Source organism: Aulonocara sp. 'chitande type north' Nkhata Bay, linkage group LG7 (assembly GCF_057382095.1).
Source record: "Aulonocara sp. 'chitande type north' Nkhata Bay isolate Kocher_YH1m ecotype deep benthic linkage group LG7, A_spYH_male_GT1.1, whole genome shotgun sequence".
In the NCBI taxonomy this organism is placed as follows: Eukaryota; Metazoa; Chordata; class Actinopteri; order Cichliformes; family Cichlidae; genus Aulonocara; species Aulonocara sp. 'chitande type north' Nkhata Bay.
In genome coordinates, this window is record NC_141350.1 from 68,368,018 (window position 1) to 68,384,562 (window position 16,545).

General features: G+C 40.1%; 2 protein-coding genes across 3 annotated transcripts in view; both read right to left on the reverse strand.

Moving 5' to 3' along the window:
• immp2l (inner mitochondrial membrane peptidase subunit 2) overlaps nucleotides 1-9,003 on the reverse strand; it is a 198,923-nt gene extending 189,920 nt beyond the window's left edge. The window contains exon 1 of one of the 2 annotated variants that reach the window (XM_086302181.1): nucleotides 8,936-9,003. The gene's annotated coding sequence lies outside the window, so the exon portion shown is untranslated. Of the gene's footprint in view, nucleotides 1-8,931 lie in introns of both variants that reach the window. The other variant, XM_086302183.1, reaches the window with a different exon arrangement.
• On the reverse strand, nucleotides 4,745-8,014 carry LOC147326826 (E3 SUMO-protein ligase ZBED1-like). Its single transcript, XM_086302694.1, has 3 exons — nucleotides 7,174-8,014; nucleotides 6,650-6,911; nucleotides 4,745-6,302 (listed from the first exon to the last, which is right to left on the reverse strand). The coding sequence occupies exons 1-3, from the start codon at nucleotides 7,353-7,355 to the stop codon at nucleotides 4,899-4,901; spliced, it is 1,848 nt and encodes a 615-aa protein (XP_086158820.1). The 5' UTR covers nucleotides 7,356-8,014; the 3' UTR covers nucleotides 4,745-4,898.
• Nucleotides 9,004-16,545: the final 7,542 nt, after the last annotated feature.

The following is a 16,545-nucleotide window of genomic DNA, read 5'->3' on the forward strand; positions in this document are numbered from 1 at the left end:
AACAACCTGCCCTGGAACAGGAAATAAAGCAGCTCCAGTGTCAGCACCAAACATCTGCTCTACTGAACACCTGCTATGATCATTACAGTAAGACCTAGGTTTCTCTCACCCCAACCAATCACAGCAGATGGCCCCGCCCCTCCCTGAGCCTGGTTCTGCTGGAGGTTTCTTCCTGTTAAAAGGGAGTTTTTCCTTCCCACTGTTGCCAAAGTGCTCGATCATAGGGGGTCATATGATTGTTGGGTTTTTCTCCGTGTATATTATTGTAGGGTCGACCTTACAGTATAAAGCAGCTTGAGCGACTGATTAGTTCTGTATTATAACTGAATTGTTCTCGTTGCTGAAGTTAAAGCAGCATAAAACAGACTCAGCAGACTGATTAGAATCAATCAACGTTTAGTCATTTTCACTAAATGAATACAGGAAATATTCATAAATATGCACTCATTAATGCATAATTACATCTTCCAACAAACTGATTCATTCTCATAAACTGAATTCATTAAAAACACACAGCAGCTGGTGGTGGAAGCTGCCGTGTTTGTACTCCATCTTTTATATACAGTCTATGGGCTCCAACGCATGTTTCGACCTTGGACGGATTCTGAAAAATGTGCTATAAATAAATATTTTGCTCTTTTCTTGTGTGCGTGTCTCATTTTGTTATGTACTGTAGATTTATTTGTTTATGTAATAAAAAGTAATAAAAAATATCATTCAGCTGTGCGAGTCCACAACAACAATATAATCTGATATTCCTGAGGAGGGAGGACAGCAGCGCGGCTGATTACATCTGTAATATCTGACATTTAATCAAGCTGGCAGCTCAAACTGCCTTTCAGCAACATGACAGCATAACATTATCGCTACTGTGGAAATTATACTGCAGCTCAGAGTATTTCATGAAAAGAAATCTAGAGTTACTAATCAAATTCATATTACTGAAACACAACAAAAGGGTCCTTCGAACAAAGGAAGAAGCGAAAGCTGCAATTATTACCGAGCTCCACAAACTTTTAGAATCAGTTATCTTTCCACCAGTGTTTTTTTTTTGTGTGATGAATCTTTAAAATGTCAGAAACGTCCATCAAATCTGCCCCTCTGTGTTCCCAACGGAAACTCAATATTCAGCTTACAGCTAATCTAAGCAAAAAGAAAAATGAATACAAGTCCCAAACTGAACGACAGTTCTGTTAATCTACCAACTAAAATTCAGGCGGCAGCAGCTGCTAAGCTAAGCTCGATCTCTATCTGCCAGCAGAAGCGTCCCCACGGGCGTTTGAGGACGGACGACCTTAAAAATATGATCAAAGTATCGAACGCGTCAACATCTGAGGACAGACGGAGACGGTGAGGCTGGTGTGGAACAGCAAGGTCCAGGGTATAACTGAGAACAGCATCATCTTAGTCAAATGTCAGTTACTGAGTGTAAACATAACAGGATGATGGACTTAAACAGCATCAGCACTGCTGCAGCAGTGATGGAGACGAGCTGAACGAAATCAGACGCTCTCTCTCACAGAGGGCGGATCCACACACTCGATCCGCCAGATTTTCATGTCGGGTGCAGATCAGGCAAATGTGTTAACCACCACACTATGGAGCCACTGAGCAGCTATAAGAGGAAGAGCATGATATAAAGACCCAGTGTGCACCGCCTCATGCTTCCTTTAGGGGTCGCCACACTGCTTCAGCTGCCACCACCTCCTCCTACCCCAGCATCCTCGTCTGTCACTCCAACCCTCTGCACCAATCCTTCACTGCATCCATGAACCTCCTCTGAGGTCTTCCTCCTGCCTGGCAGCTCCACCTTCATCATCCTCTGCACAGATATTATCAATGAAACTGCAGCAGACCTGTGTGAATCAGACCGCTGAAGAAGTCCTGATCCACCTGCTGTAATTAGTTCAGTTTATTTCTGTCTCTGTCCACATGAATCCTGCTGCGCTCTGTTCATTAAAGGGAGGAGCAGACACTTCCTGTTTGAAACCAATATTTTTGTCTGTGACTGTTTTTGTTCTCATGTCCTTGGATGTGCTGCTACTTGCTCTCAGGATTAATGAATAAACGATGAGAGCCAAAAGACGATCAGATCATTTCTGCAGTGGACAAAAAAGGCTGCAGCAGGTTGTTCAAAGTAAAAGGACACAGATTTGTCACATTTGATTTCGTTCTGTCCTTGGAATTTGATTCTATCCAACCCTCTGATTGATTTAGTCTTCAGAAGTCTTACATTTGAATTTTCTGACTGCCTTTTAAGGCTCTGTTTCTCAAGGCTGATGTAATAGATATATTGTTCGATCAAATGACCAAATTCAAGAAAAGTTCCCAGCCTGAAGTCCGTGGACAGAGTGCTGAAACACCTCTTAACAGAAAGGTTCTGAGTTTGGTCATAAAGATTTTCAAATGATGGGAACTAGAGAGCTGCTTCAGATACGCCATTCAAACTTTTAGGCCAAAGATCTGAAAATATGACTTCAAGAATTTGCATCCATCCATTCTGAATGTAAAAATTGGAAAACTTGAATTTGCTTTAACATTTGCTGCAGTTTCATGTTTGAAGGCCTGCAGAAAGATCAGTTACAAAACTACGTGGTTGAAATTTGTAACACACGTTCCCAATAATGAGGTTTAACTACGCAAATCCCAAGAATGGCCTTAAACATATTAGAGCTTGGAAATGCAGGAGGAGATTATTGTGACATTCCAAAACATGCAGCTTCCATTTGAATTTTATTTTGTGTTTGGTAGTAACAACATGTCCAAAATGCTTTGACCTCCTGGGACCTGGCATCCTTATATGTGGACATCACATGTTGTGTTGTCTAAACCAAAATAATAAATTTTGCTCTACAAGGGCCTGATATCCACTTACGAGGATGTTATACTGCCACTGTTCTATCGAAATTTAAAACGAATGTCCTCATATGTGGATATTATTTTCATCAGAAACAAAAATCAGGTAAATCTTTGTTTTAACATTCATCAGGTCCCAATCAGCCCAGATAGCAAAGAGAAATTAAAAATACATGTCGTGAAAGAGTTTGGGTCTTAGGAGGTTAAAAAATCCAGAGTTGAAAACCACAGAGTGACGCCACAGTGGCTACAGCCATCTTTTATATACAGTCTGTGAGTGTGACTTTCAAGAACTGGTTCTGGACCACTGAGCAGATGTGGGATCTGTGAAACCACTAAGAAGATACCGACGGGCACAGGTGCAGCCATTGTGCCCGATAAACACACAACCGTGCTAAGTGATTTTCCTTGTTTAAATAACACATGAGCTTAACTGATGCAGCTGATGGTGTAAACGTGTCTTTAATAATCAGATCTGTAGACAGCTCGTCTTATCCACAGTCTGATGATACACGTCGGCACAGCTGGAAGTAGGGCGGGGCGATATGGCCTAAAATTCATATCGCGATATAATTTGAAGCATGTGCGGTAATGATATATTCTTTTCTTCTGTATAACGTATTTTCCACACTATAAGGCGCACTTAAAATCCTTTAATTTTCTCAAAAATCGAAACTCGAACCGATTTGGGCACAAATCTGTTAAAATATTTTAGTACAACTGTGGTAAGCCGCACTGCTTGATGGATTGTCAGAGCATTACGGCTGCCGTAGTGAGGAGCTTCGCGGAGTAATCTGGGTCCAAAACTCCGTCAACTTCAGGTCCCAAAGTCAAACGAACACTGAGAGTTAAAAACTGTCTAAATTCTTTCATCTTTAAGTAAATAATCAGCGTTGCTGCTTTATTAAGTTTAACATCCAGGCATCCATGAAAACAGAATTTATTAAATTTAACGGAGTTAGAAGTTAGCAGGAAGTTAGCTCGCTAGTTTCCACCTAAACATTTCATACCATGTTCTGACTGAGATTTTTGAAACTAATTAAAACGTACAGCTCTGCTACCACTTCCAACATAAATGAAGACAGAAAAATAAACAGCAGTGACGTTTGCAGGGTTACTGAAGTTGGACTACCTGGTAGCTATATGATGTTGTGCTACGTGATCGCTAGCGACACAGCTATGTTAGCATAGCATAAACACAGTGAAGCTGGAGGATGAACGCCAACTTTTTTCCACTCGATAAAAGTTAACGTGAGGGATTCTGGTGGTCAGGGACAAATGCAATCGCATAGCAGGATGCTGTACACGGGCCAAACTTCAGTCAGGAGAACAACTGAGATTATTCATCCACAATACGAGGTTAGTCATTAATATACTGCAACAACATGGGAATAGAGCAGCTGTGAGAGGATTCAACATTAATGAATCAATGTTACGGAAGTGGAGGAAGCGCAGTTTTTGGCTTTCCCCATATTTCAACAGTGCTTCATGTCTTTGCTATGACTGTCGCCCGCCATAATTTGCAGATGATAATGGTTGTAGCCACTGCGATGCTTTCGACCAAAACAGGCGCAGCTTGATGACATCATCAACATGCACTATCCCGATAGAGCGATATAGTCAAAATCTCTATCGTATATCGTTTATATCGCCCACCTCTAGCTGGAAGTTCAGCTCTTTAAGGACACTTAAGGACACGTGCTGACATACAACTAGGGCTGCCACAAACGATTATTTTGATAGTCGACTAGTCACCGATTATTCTTGCGATTAGTCAACTAATCAGATCATGCATCCATTGGACGTAAAACGTACAGATTATTGCAGCAGCATGCATCTGCTCTTATACAACTATCATTAGCTTACAGCTTTAAGTGTTTAAGGTATGTGAAACTAAAAATAAAGACAAGATGATAGTTTATTAAACTTTTAATGAAATTTCAAGTTTGAAGCCACCCGAAAACAAATATAACAAAATAGCATTTTGTGCTCAGTCCTCACAACTATATTGAACTTTGGGACTATATAGTCAGTATAGCAATCTACACGAGATTATTGTTCATAGCCAGGAAAGTTAGCTTTTCTACATGTTCTGCAGAAAGGCTTGCTCTCTTTTGAGAGCAGATGTTCCCTGCTGTGGAGAAGATCCGCTCCGATGGGGTGGCGGTTGCAGGAATGCACAGAAAAGATTTAGCTAGCTTTGATAGTGTGGGGAAACGTCCCTCATTTTCGCTCCACCATTTAAGAGGATCATCCTTTTTAGAAACTGTGGCTTCTTTAAAGTACAGCTGAACTTCACTTCTCACAACTTGGACATCTTGGTCCTCCTTAGATGCTTCTTCCTCATTGTCACCCTGACTGTCTGTGTCAGACTCAAGGAGGTTGTCCAGAGCAGTCTTTTCAGTTCTACCTGAACCATTGGCTGTCTGCACTTTTGCATGCTCATGTGTCCCAGCATTTGCTTCTTTGACAGCAAGCACTTCAACAGTCCCCTGCACTCTGATGACATCTTCAGGAGCCAAAAACGTCAACTTTCTGTATCTGGGGTCCAAGGCAGCTGCGAGAATAACAGGGTTTTCTTTGTCTGCTGAGAAAGTACATATACTCCCCCATCTCTGTGTTATGCCTTTTTCTGCACTGGCAATGAAAGATTTTCCTGAGCTCGTCTCCAGTTGGCTTTGGTGTACAGCCCGTGTCAGCCCTTTGACCACCTGTCGAAGACCTGAAACCGTTGTGTACTTCTGTCCACTAAGGTAAACAGTAGCAGTCTCAAAAGGTGCCAAACCTTGCTTCAGTTCTTCAAGCAGCACCCACTGCTCTGGCTTCAAGTCGAAGTAGTGTTTCCCCCTTGGCGTTACCTCGGGATCTGAAAGAGTGGCAGTGAGAGGCCAGCGCTGTTCGAGGAGTCTTTCTATCATGTGGAATGTACTATTCCATCTTGTACTGACATCTTGGATCAGTGTATTTTTCTTCACATTCATTTGCTCCTGTTTCATTTTTAGTCTTGTACTAGCCAGCTCGCTTCTCTTAAAGTGCTCCACTAGCTGCCTAGCAGCACCTAGTGCTCTGCTGATGGTGGTTTCTTTGAGAGCAGTATTGACTATGAGCTGGAGTGTGTGCCCAGCACAGCGGATAGAGGCCCATCCATGTTTTTCTTCAAGCAGTCGCATTGCTGCCACCATATTGGAACCACTGTCATGTACTACTGCTTTTATTTTGGCAGGCAAGATGTCAAACTTTGTTAGCACCTCTTCCATCCATGTCATTATATTGGCACCAGTATGCCTCTCCTCAAGAGGCATGGTATCAAGGATGAAGCTCTTCATCTTCCAATCTTCACTCAGGAAATGGCAAGACACACCAAGGTAGGCCTCTGTTGCACGACTGGTCCAGACATCAGCAGTCAGGGTGAAGAAACCTTTGACACCACCAAGGGTCTGCTTTACCTAAAGATATGAGATGATTTGGAACAATAGTAAGCATTAGGGAAATATATTACAGTATATTTTTTAATTATTAATAATGCTTGTCAGTTTATGCATTAAGATTTGAATTTACCAACTGAATAATTCAGTTACATCAAATACACTTACGTATGTTAAACAATAAACATTCAACATATCAGTAAAAAAAAAAAACAACAACTTTCCATTACATGCTTTAACCAAGATTAATTTATTGGTTCCTCAGTCAGCAAGCTCTATATTATTTCATCATGAAATGTATTAAATTCTAATACAAATTGCTATTTTGTGTTTGTGGTGTGAGAGAGTGGAGAGAAAGAGAGACCAACCTTCTCAAAGGTAGCATCATATTTCTTTTCCATCAATTTGGTGAAGTGGGATCGGCCTGGTAGGTAGTTATCATGGTAATATGGGTTGAACTGCTTGATCATCTCTTTGAAACCTTGATCATCAACCATAGACAGGGGTCTCATGTCCGTCACCAACATGTTCAAGATTGATTCAGTCAGGACATCTGCTTGCCGAGGTGTACATGTTGTTGGCTTGGTGACAAAGTCGTCCATTGAAGACGAACGTATTTTTTTAGCAGTCCTGTAATGTTAACAGCTATTAATATAAGCAATAACAAGTAGTGCTCTCAGCGTTAATCTCGTCAATACGATGTTAACGCGGCAAATCCCCGTTAGCGCGAAAACGCGGTGCGAGGGCTGCATGGCACTGACTAACGGGGATTTGCCGCGTTAATGCGGTTATGGCGTTAACATCATACTAACGAGATTAACGCTGACAGCACAAATAATTAGCAGCTTGCTGTTTATAATAATGTTAGCAGCTAACTAGCCAATTAGCTTACCGAGACGACTGTACCACTTCGTCGTCGGATGCCACGACGTGCTTCCTTTTTAGATGCTCGTGCATCGCCGTTGTACTGCCATGGAAGGCAAGTTCCATTTTGCAGATTTTGCATTGGACCTTCTTTTCTTTTGTTTGGTCAAAATGCTCCCAGACTTTCGAGTTCCTTTGCCGAGTAGCCATGATAACGGAGACTGCTGCTTCTTCTTCTTCTTCTTCATCTTTGGCGTTTAACGGTATCCTTGTAGGTGCATTTCCGCCATCTTCTGTTTCAGTCCGTTATTACACTCTTAAAATCCTACTGTTATTCCTGCACCTTTCAGGATTTTACGGCATTCAAACGATGTGTCGACTATTAAATTAGGCGTCGACGATTTTGATAGTCGACGTAATCGTGACTAGTCGACTAATCGTGGCAGCCCTACATACAACAGTCTTTCTGCTGGTAAACACTGTCGTATGCAGAGATGGGCATGTAGGGCTGTAGAAACTTGTTTCTACAGCGAAAAATTAAACTTCAAATCTGAGCGAGCAGCGAGCACGCTGCCACGGGAATGTGACATTCACAGAGAAACCCCCGGATCCTCCCACTGACATGACCGCCGTGGACAAACCTCCACCCGCCACACTAATGCTAAACAGGTGACAATAGATTTAAGAGCTGCTGAGTCTTTGATTTGATTTATTTTCTGCTGTGTTTTACTTGCATCTATGTGAAAGAGTGTAAACACAAAACATGATTTTATTTTATATGCTGGAATATGCAGAAAATAGCTTTAAATGTTAAACACATTTCTTCTTGCATATAATTTAATTTTTGCTTGATGCAATGTGAATAAAGTTAAAAGATTAAAACTAATGAAAAGTTTTAAAAAGAGATTTTTCCATTTTACTACATTTTATATGATGGATTATGCAGAAAATAGTTTTAAATGTTAAACACATTTCTTCTTGCATATAATTTAATTTTTGCTTGATGCAATGTGAATAAAGTTAAAAGATTAAAACTAATGAAACAAGTTTTAAAAAGAGATTTTTCCATTTTACTACATTTTATATGATGGATTATGCAGAAAAAACAGAACTGGGCTAGAGGGCTATAACTTTATTACGTATTCAGGTTGTGTATCATGTTTTTAAAAAGTAACTAATTACCTTTGAAAATAAGTAATCAGTAAAGTAATGGGATTACTTTCTTGGAGAGCTAATCAGTTATTAGTAACTAATTACAATTTTCAAGTAACTTGAGCAGCACTGGTCTATGTGGCCTGAGACAGGCTTATTGTGTTGCCTAAGTATCCCAGAGATGTCCTTTACAGCTGGCTCTCTGCTAAGCTGCCTGTTTTATGTGGCAACATCAGTTCTTCCCTTGAGTTTGGAGCTTTACATGACACGAGTCAGTTTATTAAAGTCAAACACGATGAAGCACAAGGAGCAAAGCACACTTCTTCAGCATTTTTCACAAAAACCCATCAACTATCTTCGATAACAGTCCACCTTAACAACACTCATCCTCACACCATCTCTTCCGTCCACCTTTAGGCTCCCTGTCAATGCTGTTGACCTGTGTGTGCTAACAGCTAGCTGGAGCTGCTGCTAGCCGTCCTGCTAACTTTTCAGACTGTGTTAGGGTCACAGACAAACGTGGGTGACCTCACAGAGGCAGAGACACGCGGGGAGCGGAGCTCCCACCAACTGAACACCGTTTAAAGCACGAGCGCAGCGGCGATACAGGCTCAGAAGCTAAAAGCTAACACACCTACCAGTAACGTGAGTTCTGGCTTCCGGTTGTCCTGTCACCACGTGTCGGCCCCCCGGTCCTAAAGCCTGTCCGTACCGCTCTCGTTTTCTGATGTACGGAAGCCCTTTAGGTCAATTTTGGACAACGAGAATAGTAAAATTAAAGGATAAAAGCACAGTTGTTTTATGCTTTGTTACTATTTGATTATTTTTATTTGTCACAGTTTTAACTTTCAAATCCAACGAAAATCAGTCAATTCTTTTCTTTTTAAATAAAATGAGAAAAATACATGTTTCAGATTTTCTCATTTTATTCATTCATTTTGGTATCACGTAAAGTTTTGACCTACAAAATGTGCTGGCTTCAGAGACTACAAATATTAAGCTAATAATCCCGAGTGTTACATAATAATTGATTTTAAAACATATTTATAAAATGTATTTATCTACAAAATTTGATTTACAAAATGTTTCCCCTTTCTACCTCCTCATTTTGATTTTTGTGCCTTAATCTCAGATTTGTGAGCCTCAAACCTTTCAAACTTTTGAATAACTGAATGTTAAGTTTTAGTTTCATCTCTGAAACATGAACTTACAAAGCCACAGCTTTTACCTCCCACTTTGTTGTTTTGTGCTGTGATGGGACGCTCGGTTCTTCCTCTAATCCCTGCTGTGTTTTTTGGACTTTGCTTTATTTGATAAAGGGTTGTTCTCTGTTGCTTCAGCTCTTTTTCCACAGTCTGCATCTTCCTGTGTTTCATGACACAAACAGTGACTTTCTAAGATTTTTACTTTTATCTCATAGTTAGATTTGTAAAAATACGTTTGAGCTTTTATTGGAAAGCTGTGGATAATTTCTTAATCACCTTGACTTCCAACCAAATTTGATAATTTAAAATCATCTGGGGTTTTTGGCTCAATCAGACTAATGGCCTTTAAAGCTGAGTGCCACAGACAGAGGGAGGAATATTAACAGATGGACTAACATACTGCTGGTTTGGGTCTCATCAGAGAAATAATGAGTGTTTCCAGCCATATTCTTCAGAAATCAATCTCAGAGGCTCGAGGACACCCCAGACTGCTAGATTAGATAGACTCTTAATTTGACACAACAGCCTTTGCATTTACATTTTAGTCATGTTGCCATTTCTGCAGACGTTCAGGCTGTTAATGGACACTTTCAGGACAGCCTGCTGTGGGAAATGAATGCGAGAGCTCACACTTACAGAGCAGAACAGTGTCTCCCTGAGGAAATGATCACTGATGACTCACATCAGCTGCAAAGAAAACCACTCAGAGGGATGCTGTTCATCTTGTCTGTTAGTCACCCAAGTGTCACTCAGTGCTCGGCATCAGTTCTTTTTGTTTTTTTAATACATATATGTCAATGACAGATGTAGGTACACTTGATTAAAAGCTCTGAATCGTGAGGCAAAACACACAAAGGCTCAAAAAGTCAGAGTACAGCCTGGTGTGTCCCTCACATCCACGTTAATCCACACTCTGACCTCTGCGAGTCGCGTAGTCGTATCCAAAAGTTACCTCGAGTCTTCATGAAACAATATTTCATTGACACAAGCAATAAGGAAGAAAGAGTATATACTCTTCATCTTCATGATTCTGCATATTTGTCACACCTACATGTTTCAGATCATCAAACAAATTTTTAGATTACACAAAGATAATCAGAGTAAACACACAATCCGGTTTTTAGATGACGAGTTCGTTTATTAAGGCATCAAACTATCCAAACCTGCCGGCCCTCTTTGTTAAATCATGAATTAACTGTGACTGAGCCCAGTTTCACTGCCACAGCAAAGCTGATCACTGTGGCACCTGCTGACTCACAAACCTCTTAAACAGAAGCTGTCTGACAAAGTGAAACAGGCCGAAAGATCTCAACCAGCAGCACATCACGATCACGCCACGATATAAAGAACCAGCTGAGGAACAACATCGGTGACATCATCAGTCTGAAAAGTCACAGAGGCATTTCTAAGGCTTGTGAGAGTCGTTATCCACACCTTCACAAGAGTGACCAGCCAACCAAACTTACTCCACGAGCACATCATAAAATACATCAGTTCTGTCCTGTGACTTAGTCAATGACAGCTCTTTAAAACGAGGCTCTAAGGTGAGGTCTTCTCACGTCGTTAAATCCTCTGTAAGTCTCGTCCTCACCTCCTTTCCTGGTTCGGGCGAGGATAAGAGGACAGGAGGTCGGGATGTGAAATTTGAGATTGCTTTTGAAGCGCTGATGAGATTTGCGGTCGCCACCTTCTTAGACTTTTGGAGGCAGAAGTGTTCGTACTGGACGAGATGGTGAAGTTTGAAGCTATCCCCACACTATAAATGGTCCAAACCTGTCTGTCTCTGCTGCTGGGCTCACTGCTGGAGCTTCAACTGGACAGTAGAGGACAGATTAGAGGAACGGAAGTGTTGGGCAGTTAATATTGGTGTAACTTTGGTCACCGCTAACAGGTTTGTGGCTAAAGTAAAATTTTCTGCCATAGAAGAGAGCGGTTTAAAGCAGCGGTCCCCAACCTCTGGGCCTCCGACCGGTACCGGGCCGCGAGAGTTGAGGCTCAGGTGTGAAATGTTTGGTTTTCAGGGTTTTTATCGGTTTTCAGCGTTATTTTGTTATCGTTTTTATCGTTAACTTGGTTTTCCTGGGTCTTTTCACGTGTGTTATGAATGAAGTAAGGAAGGAAAATACAAAGCTGCTGCCCGCTCAGGTCGCACAGAGGCTTGTGTTTTATTAAATTTAAGAGTTTATTATTCAGCAGAATAACTCACGTGTCTCTGGAGGAGAGCTGATTATACCTCAGAAAAGCAGAAAGAGTTTTAAAAGACTCGAGTTTTAAAAGACTTGGCTTCGTCAAACAGGCTGCTGATGGACAACTGAGCGGTCTCAGCTGAGCGCGCAGCAGTCGGGATCAAATGCAGCACGAGTACAATCACCTCCTGCCTGAGAAAAGAAGAGCAGCCGAGGAATTAGACATGAAGGAAGCAGGCCCGCTTCAAATGAGGAAGTACTCGTACCAATCAGAGTTTTAAAGCAGCCATAGCTCTTTTATGATGAGGGCCTGAATTCTCCTTCAGGGCTTAATTAAAAGTGGAATGGAAGCCATTATCACACCGAGTGGCTGGTCCTTAAACCACCATTTCCACGTCTCCACAGTGTTTTAAAGAGGAACCACAGATGAGAGGTTATAATATTACAGAGGAGCAGTCACAGGGCACAGTTTGGTTAAAGGCTCGATGCAATAATCGAATAATAATCATTTATTTTGTGTTGCTTTTCAAAGTTGCCTCACGTAGGCTGTTACAACAAAAGAGAGTTATAAATTAAAATATATAAAGCAGCAAAAATAGGATAATAATAATGTTTTCATAGAAGATGAAAAGTCATGAAAGTTGTTTTATGAGCTCTGAGTTTGAATCAGTGATTTGTTGATTCCTGATCGACATGTTCAGTGTTTGATGGCTCCAAGCTGTCGCTCTGTAGTCTTTATTCCACTTTGTTTGACATGAACTTTGGACTTTGACCCAGTGATTTTGGGTTTGGGGGCTTCTGTTTAATCACTAGTTTGCTCATTGTTTCCATGAAGTTGACTGTTCCTGAGCTAATCTGAAGGCCACATGAAGTTTGAAAGTCTGTAGCGAATGACAGGAAGTTGGCGACCTATGCATCTCAGCATCTCCTGACCCCGCGCTGCGATTTACGTGGCCTACAGCTTCATGGCCGGGTTGCTGTTGTTCCCAGTCTCTTTCCCACTAACAGCTGACTATGGAATATTTAGTAGTGAGGACATTTCCTGACTGAACGTGTTGCACAGGTGGTGTCCTATCATGGTACCACACTGGAATTCACTGAGCTCCTGACAGCAAGTCATTCTTTCACAATCGTTTGTAGAAGCAGTCTGCATCCTTAGGCACGATCTGATATCGTCGTGTTGGTGTTGTTCCCACATCATCATGAAAATGTTGTTCCAGGTTCAACATTGCAAGTGACCAATCAGAATGTTGTGACGTCATACTTTTGCGACTTCGGGAAAAACCGCCGTAAAACAAAAAACTGTACTTAAGCTGCGAGAAACCGCCTCTGTCTGCCGATCAACGGACCCTGACCCTAACCCTAACCCTTTAATAAACGGTAAGCAGAATTGATATTGTCCTTGCAACATTGGAATTTCATAAATGCACACTGCAAAAAACGATTTTCAAGAAAGTAAAAAAAACCTTGTTTATGGACATTTTTTCTTATTTTTTGCCTAAAAAGAAAATATATTCTTAACAAGCAAGTTTTGGACAAGAAAATAAAGCTTATTCTAGGAAAATATGTCTAACTTTTCCTTAAAAGGATATTTCAGCTCATCTTGAGCTTTATTTACCAGTTACAAGGCATGACAATGGTTTGGTTGAATTTCCAGAATAAAAATAAGATTATTTTTCTCATTTCAAGAGTAAGGGCATTTAAACAGCTGCTCAGTTTAAGAAATGTATTTATTGACACTAAAGTTTAATATAATTGCTGTCAAGTTTGACACAATATGCAGTATATGAACAAAGGCAGGAACTAAAAGCACATGGTAAACATGAAATACAGGCCCATTTGAAAAACAGAAACAGCACAACTCATTCACTTTAGGCCATGTCAAACAGAATAATAGATCAGCATCAGTATATCTATACTATGGCAATGCTAAAATCGCATTCAACTGTCAGAATTTATAGGAAAACAACAACTTCATTTTAAAAATTGTCACAAAACTGTCCAAAACAATAACCTGAAAATACAGTTCATGCATGTAAAGCAGTGTACCTTTTATAAAACATATGTTGAGCTCACGTGTAGTCCAATTACATCACCCAGGTAATATTTCATGACCGCACATGTCATATCTTTGTGTGTGAAACTGTAATATGGAATGGAATCTCATATCATATCATTGTTGGCTGGCTTTCCACCACTGAATCAGTCCTGTATGCCCACATGTTACTCAGATTTCTGTTCACTGCTGATGAGGGTTCCCTCCTAGAACTGCAATTGAGATTGGTTGATTAATTGACTAGTTGCGGATAAGGAAATTAAATACAAGGTACACTGATAATTTCTAAAAAATTTTAATTTCAGAAATATACTGCATTTTATAATTTACTCTAAAATATGCATGTTTTCAAGCTGAGTTTAATAAATGGATATTCATTTAATGCTCATTGCTATTTGGCAGCTTAACTGTAGTTTAAAAGCCTTGAAAGTCCTCAAAAACCTAAAATGGGAAAGCTAAACTAAAGAACACAGGAAACATGGAAAATGTTGCAAAAACCTTACAACCTTGAACAAGGAACATAAGACATGAAAACATCAGGGAGGGAACACAGATGATAACACAGGAGAGAATACAGACGATCCGACAAAGAACACACTAAATATACACACACAAAAGGAAACGAGGAATTGGCAGACAGGCACGAAACACAGCTGACACTAATCAGATGAGAAGAGACCAGGAGGAAGCAAAACAGAATACACCGATGCAGGGCAGGGACTATCAAAGTAAAACAGGAATAAACACGAATATCGAACCAGGGACAATACACTGAAGACAAGGGAGGTACAGAGAACACCTAAACACTGGAAATAATTAACAAATAACTAGGAAACTAACTGACACAATGAATATTAATAAACACAAACAACCAAGGAGACTGCGGACCATGACAATCGGTTTATTTAAAACAAAAGTTTAAAAAAATACAAAATGTTGTTTTCTCTAGTAGAAGAAATTAAACACTATCAGAATATTCTTTATAAATAGATAGCATTGTTGTGGATTATAAGGAATAAGCATTAACATATCTACTGTTAAGCTGTAAAAACAAGTAGACATCTAACATGAATATTTTATATGATTATTTTCAAAGATATTAAAGTATATAGTCAGTCTCACCTTACAGATTTTTGTGTCCTAATCGATCCGCTGCATCGTCCATTGGCAAGGTGGTCGGAGTGTGTTCGAAGAATGTGATACCAAAATTAGCTGTAAACACGATATTCTTTGACACATCCATCTATGCCACAATCTTCACGGAAATCTGGACTATGGCTATGTGCAGAATTAATATGACTCAGTAGGGATTTGAGGGTCAGACCCACAAAAACGATGTAGATAACACAGCGCCAAATCATTTTGTTTTACTGGTCTGTGAACTACTTTTCCCATAAAGTCAAGATAACCAGGATTATTCCATTATGGGGTAGGAATGGCTATCCTAATTCAGTGCCTTATAACAGCTGTAGTAAGTAACAGCACCCACACGTCAGTATTTACAGAACATAATCTAACTAAATAGTCAAATATTTAAATATATATCATTTTATAGGTATAAAAAAGCGAACTAAACCATTTCCGTACACAACCCCATACTCCTGAGTTGGTACAGCCCACCTTCCCACCTCTAGCTCCGTGCCTAAGCGGTTGGATTGCAGGATTTTGGGGTCTGGGTGTAGATGCGATACAGTTGGTACAGTGTGAAGAAATTAAGGCACGCTATGGAAAAACTGGACGAAATAACAATTGCCAACCTGAAAGGTATGTGACTGTTTTGTTTTTTCTATGTTTTGTGTTCTGGTATGTTGCATGTTAAGTCGCTAGCATGGCAGGCTATACCCGGTTGTTAGCTTAGCTTAGCTGTGCGGTTAGCTTAGTTGCATTAGCATTTTTAAATATGCTAGTGCAGAAAGTTATGAAAGAATTCATGTCCAGTTATTAGTTTCAGTGTCTGTGAATTTATTCAACAAGTGTGCAAAGTGCCATAAGTTAATGCCAGTTTTACAGAAATTGTGGGAGTTTCAAATTTTTATTAGTGAAGTTATTTCATTATATACTTTAGCCCAGGAAGCAAAAAAAAAAAAAAAAATACATTTATATGTATACATGCATTTAATTGATGTATCACAAATATATTACTTTTACCAGTCAATAGGAGGAAGGTAATTTAGAACCTGTGGAGCAGTGAGGAGGGAGAATAATGGAATAGAGTCATGGTTTTAAATGGTAAATATTAACCTCTGGGTGGTCTTGGGTCGATTTGTGCCATTTTTCATTGTTCGTATACACGCCATTCGCACTGTGTTGAATGGAATATAGCGAAAGTCTGCAAAAAAAAGTTTGGTCACATTTACTATTAAAATTCCAGTATGACTTCCGGAAATTAGCTTCAGTGGCTAAGCTACAGACAAACTTACACTATTGGTCTTAGTGGTCGATTTGTGCCCCATTGAAACCCATTATAAACACTATTTTTCACTGCAGATTAATTACGGTTAAAGGGATCGTGATCGTTCCACCTTCAGTCTTTGTGGGGAGCTTGCCAGCAGCTGGCCGCCTGGGGGGCTTTTTATGCTCCTGCGAAAAAAAAATAAAAGTGGATCGAAATACATGTTGGTGCTAACCCTAACCCTAACCCTTAAAACAACGAAACTATAATTAAAACTTTGTATGAATATTTCAGGGAGAAGTAGTTTTAACAGATTGGCTAATTTAAAGTGGAAAAAAATATTAATATATAATCTTTTTATAGCACTTTTTATGGCGTGGTTGATTTGTGGCTCTAAGACCAATAGTGT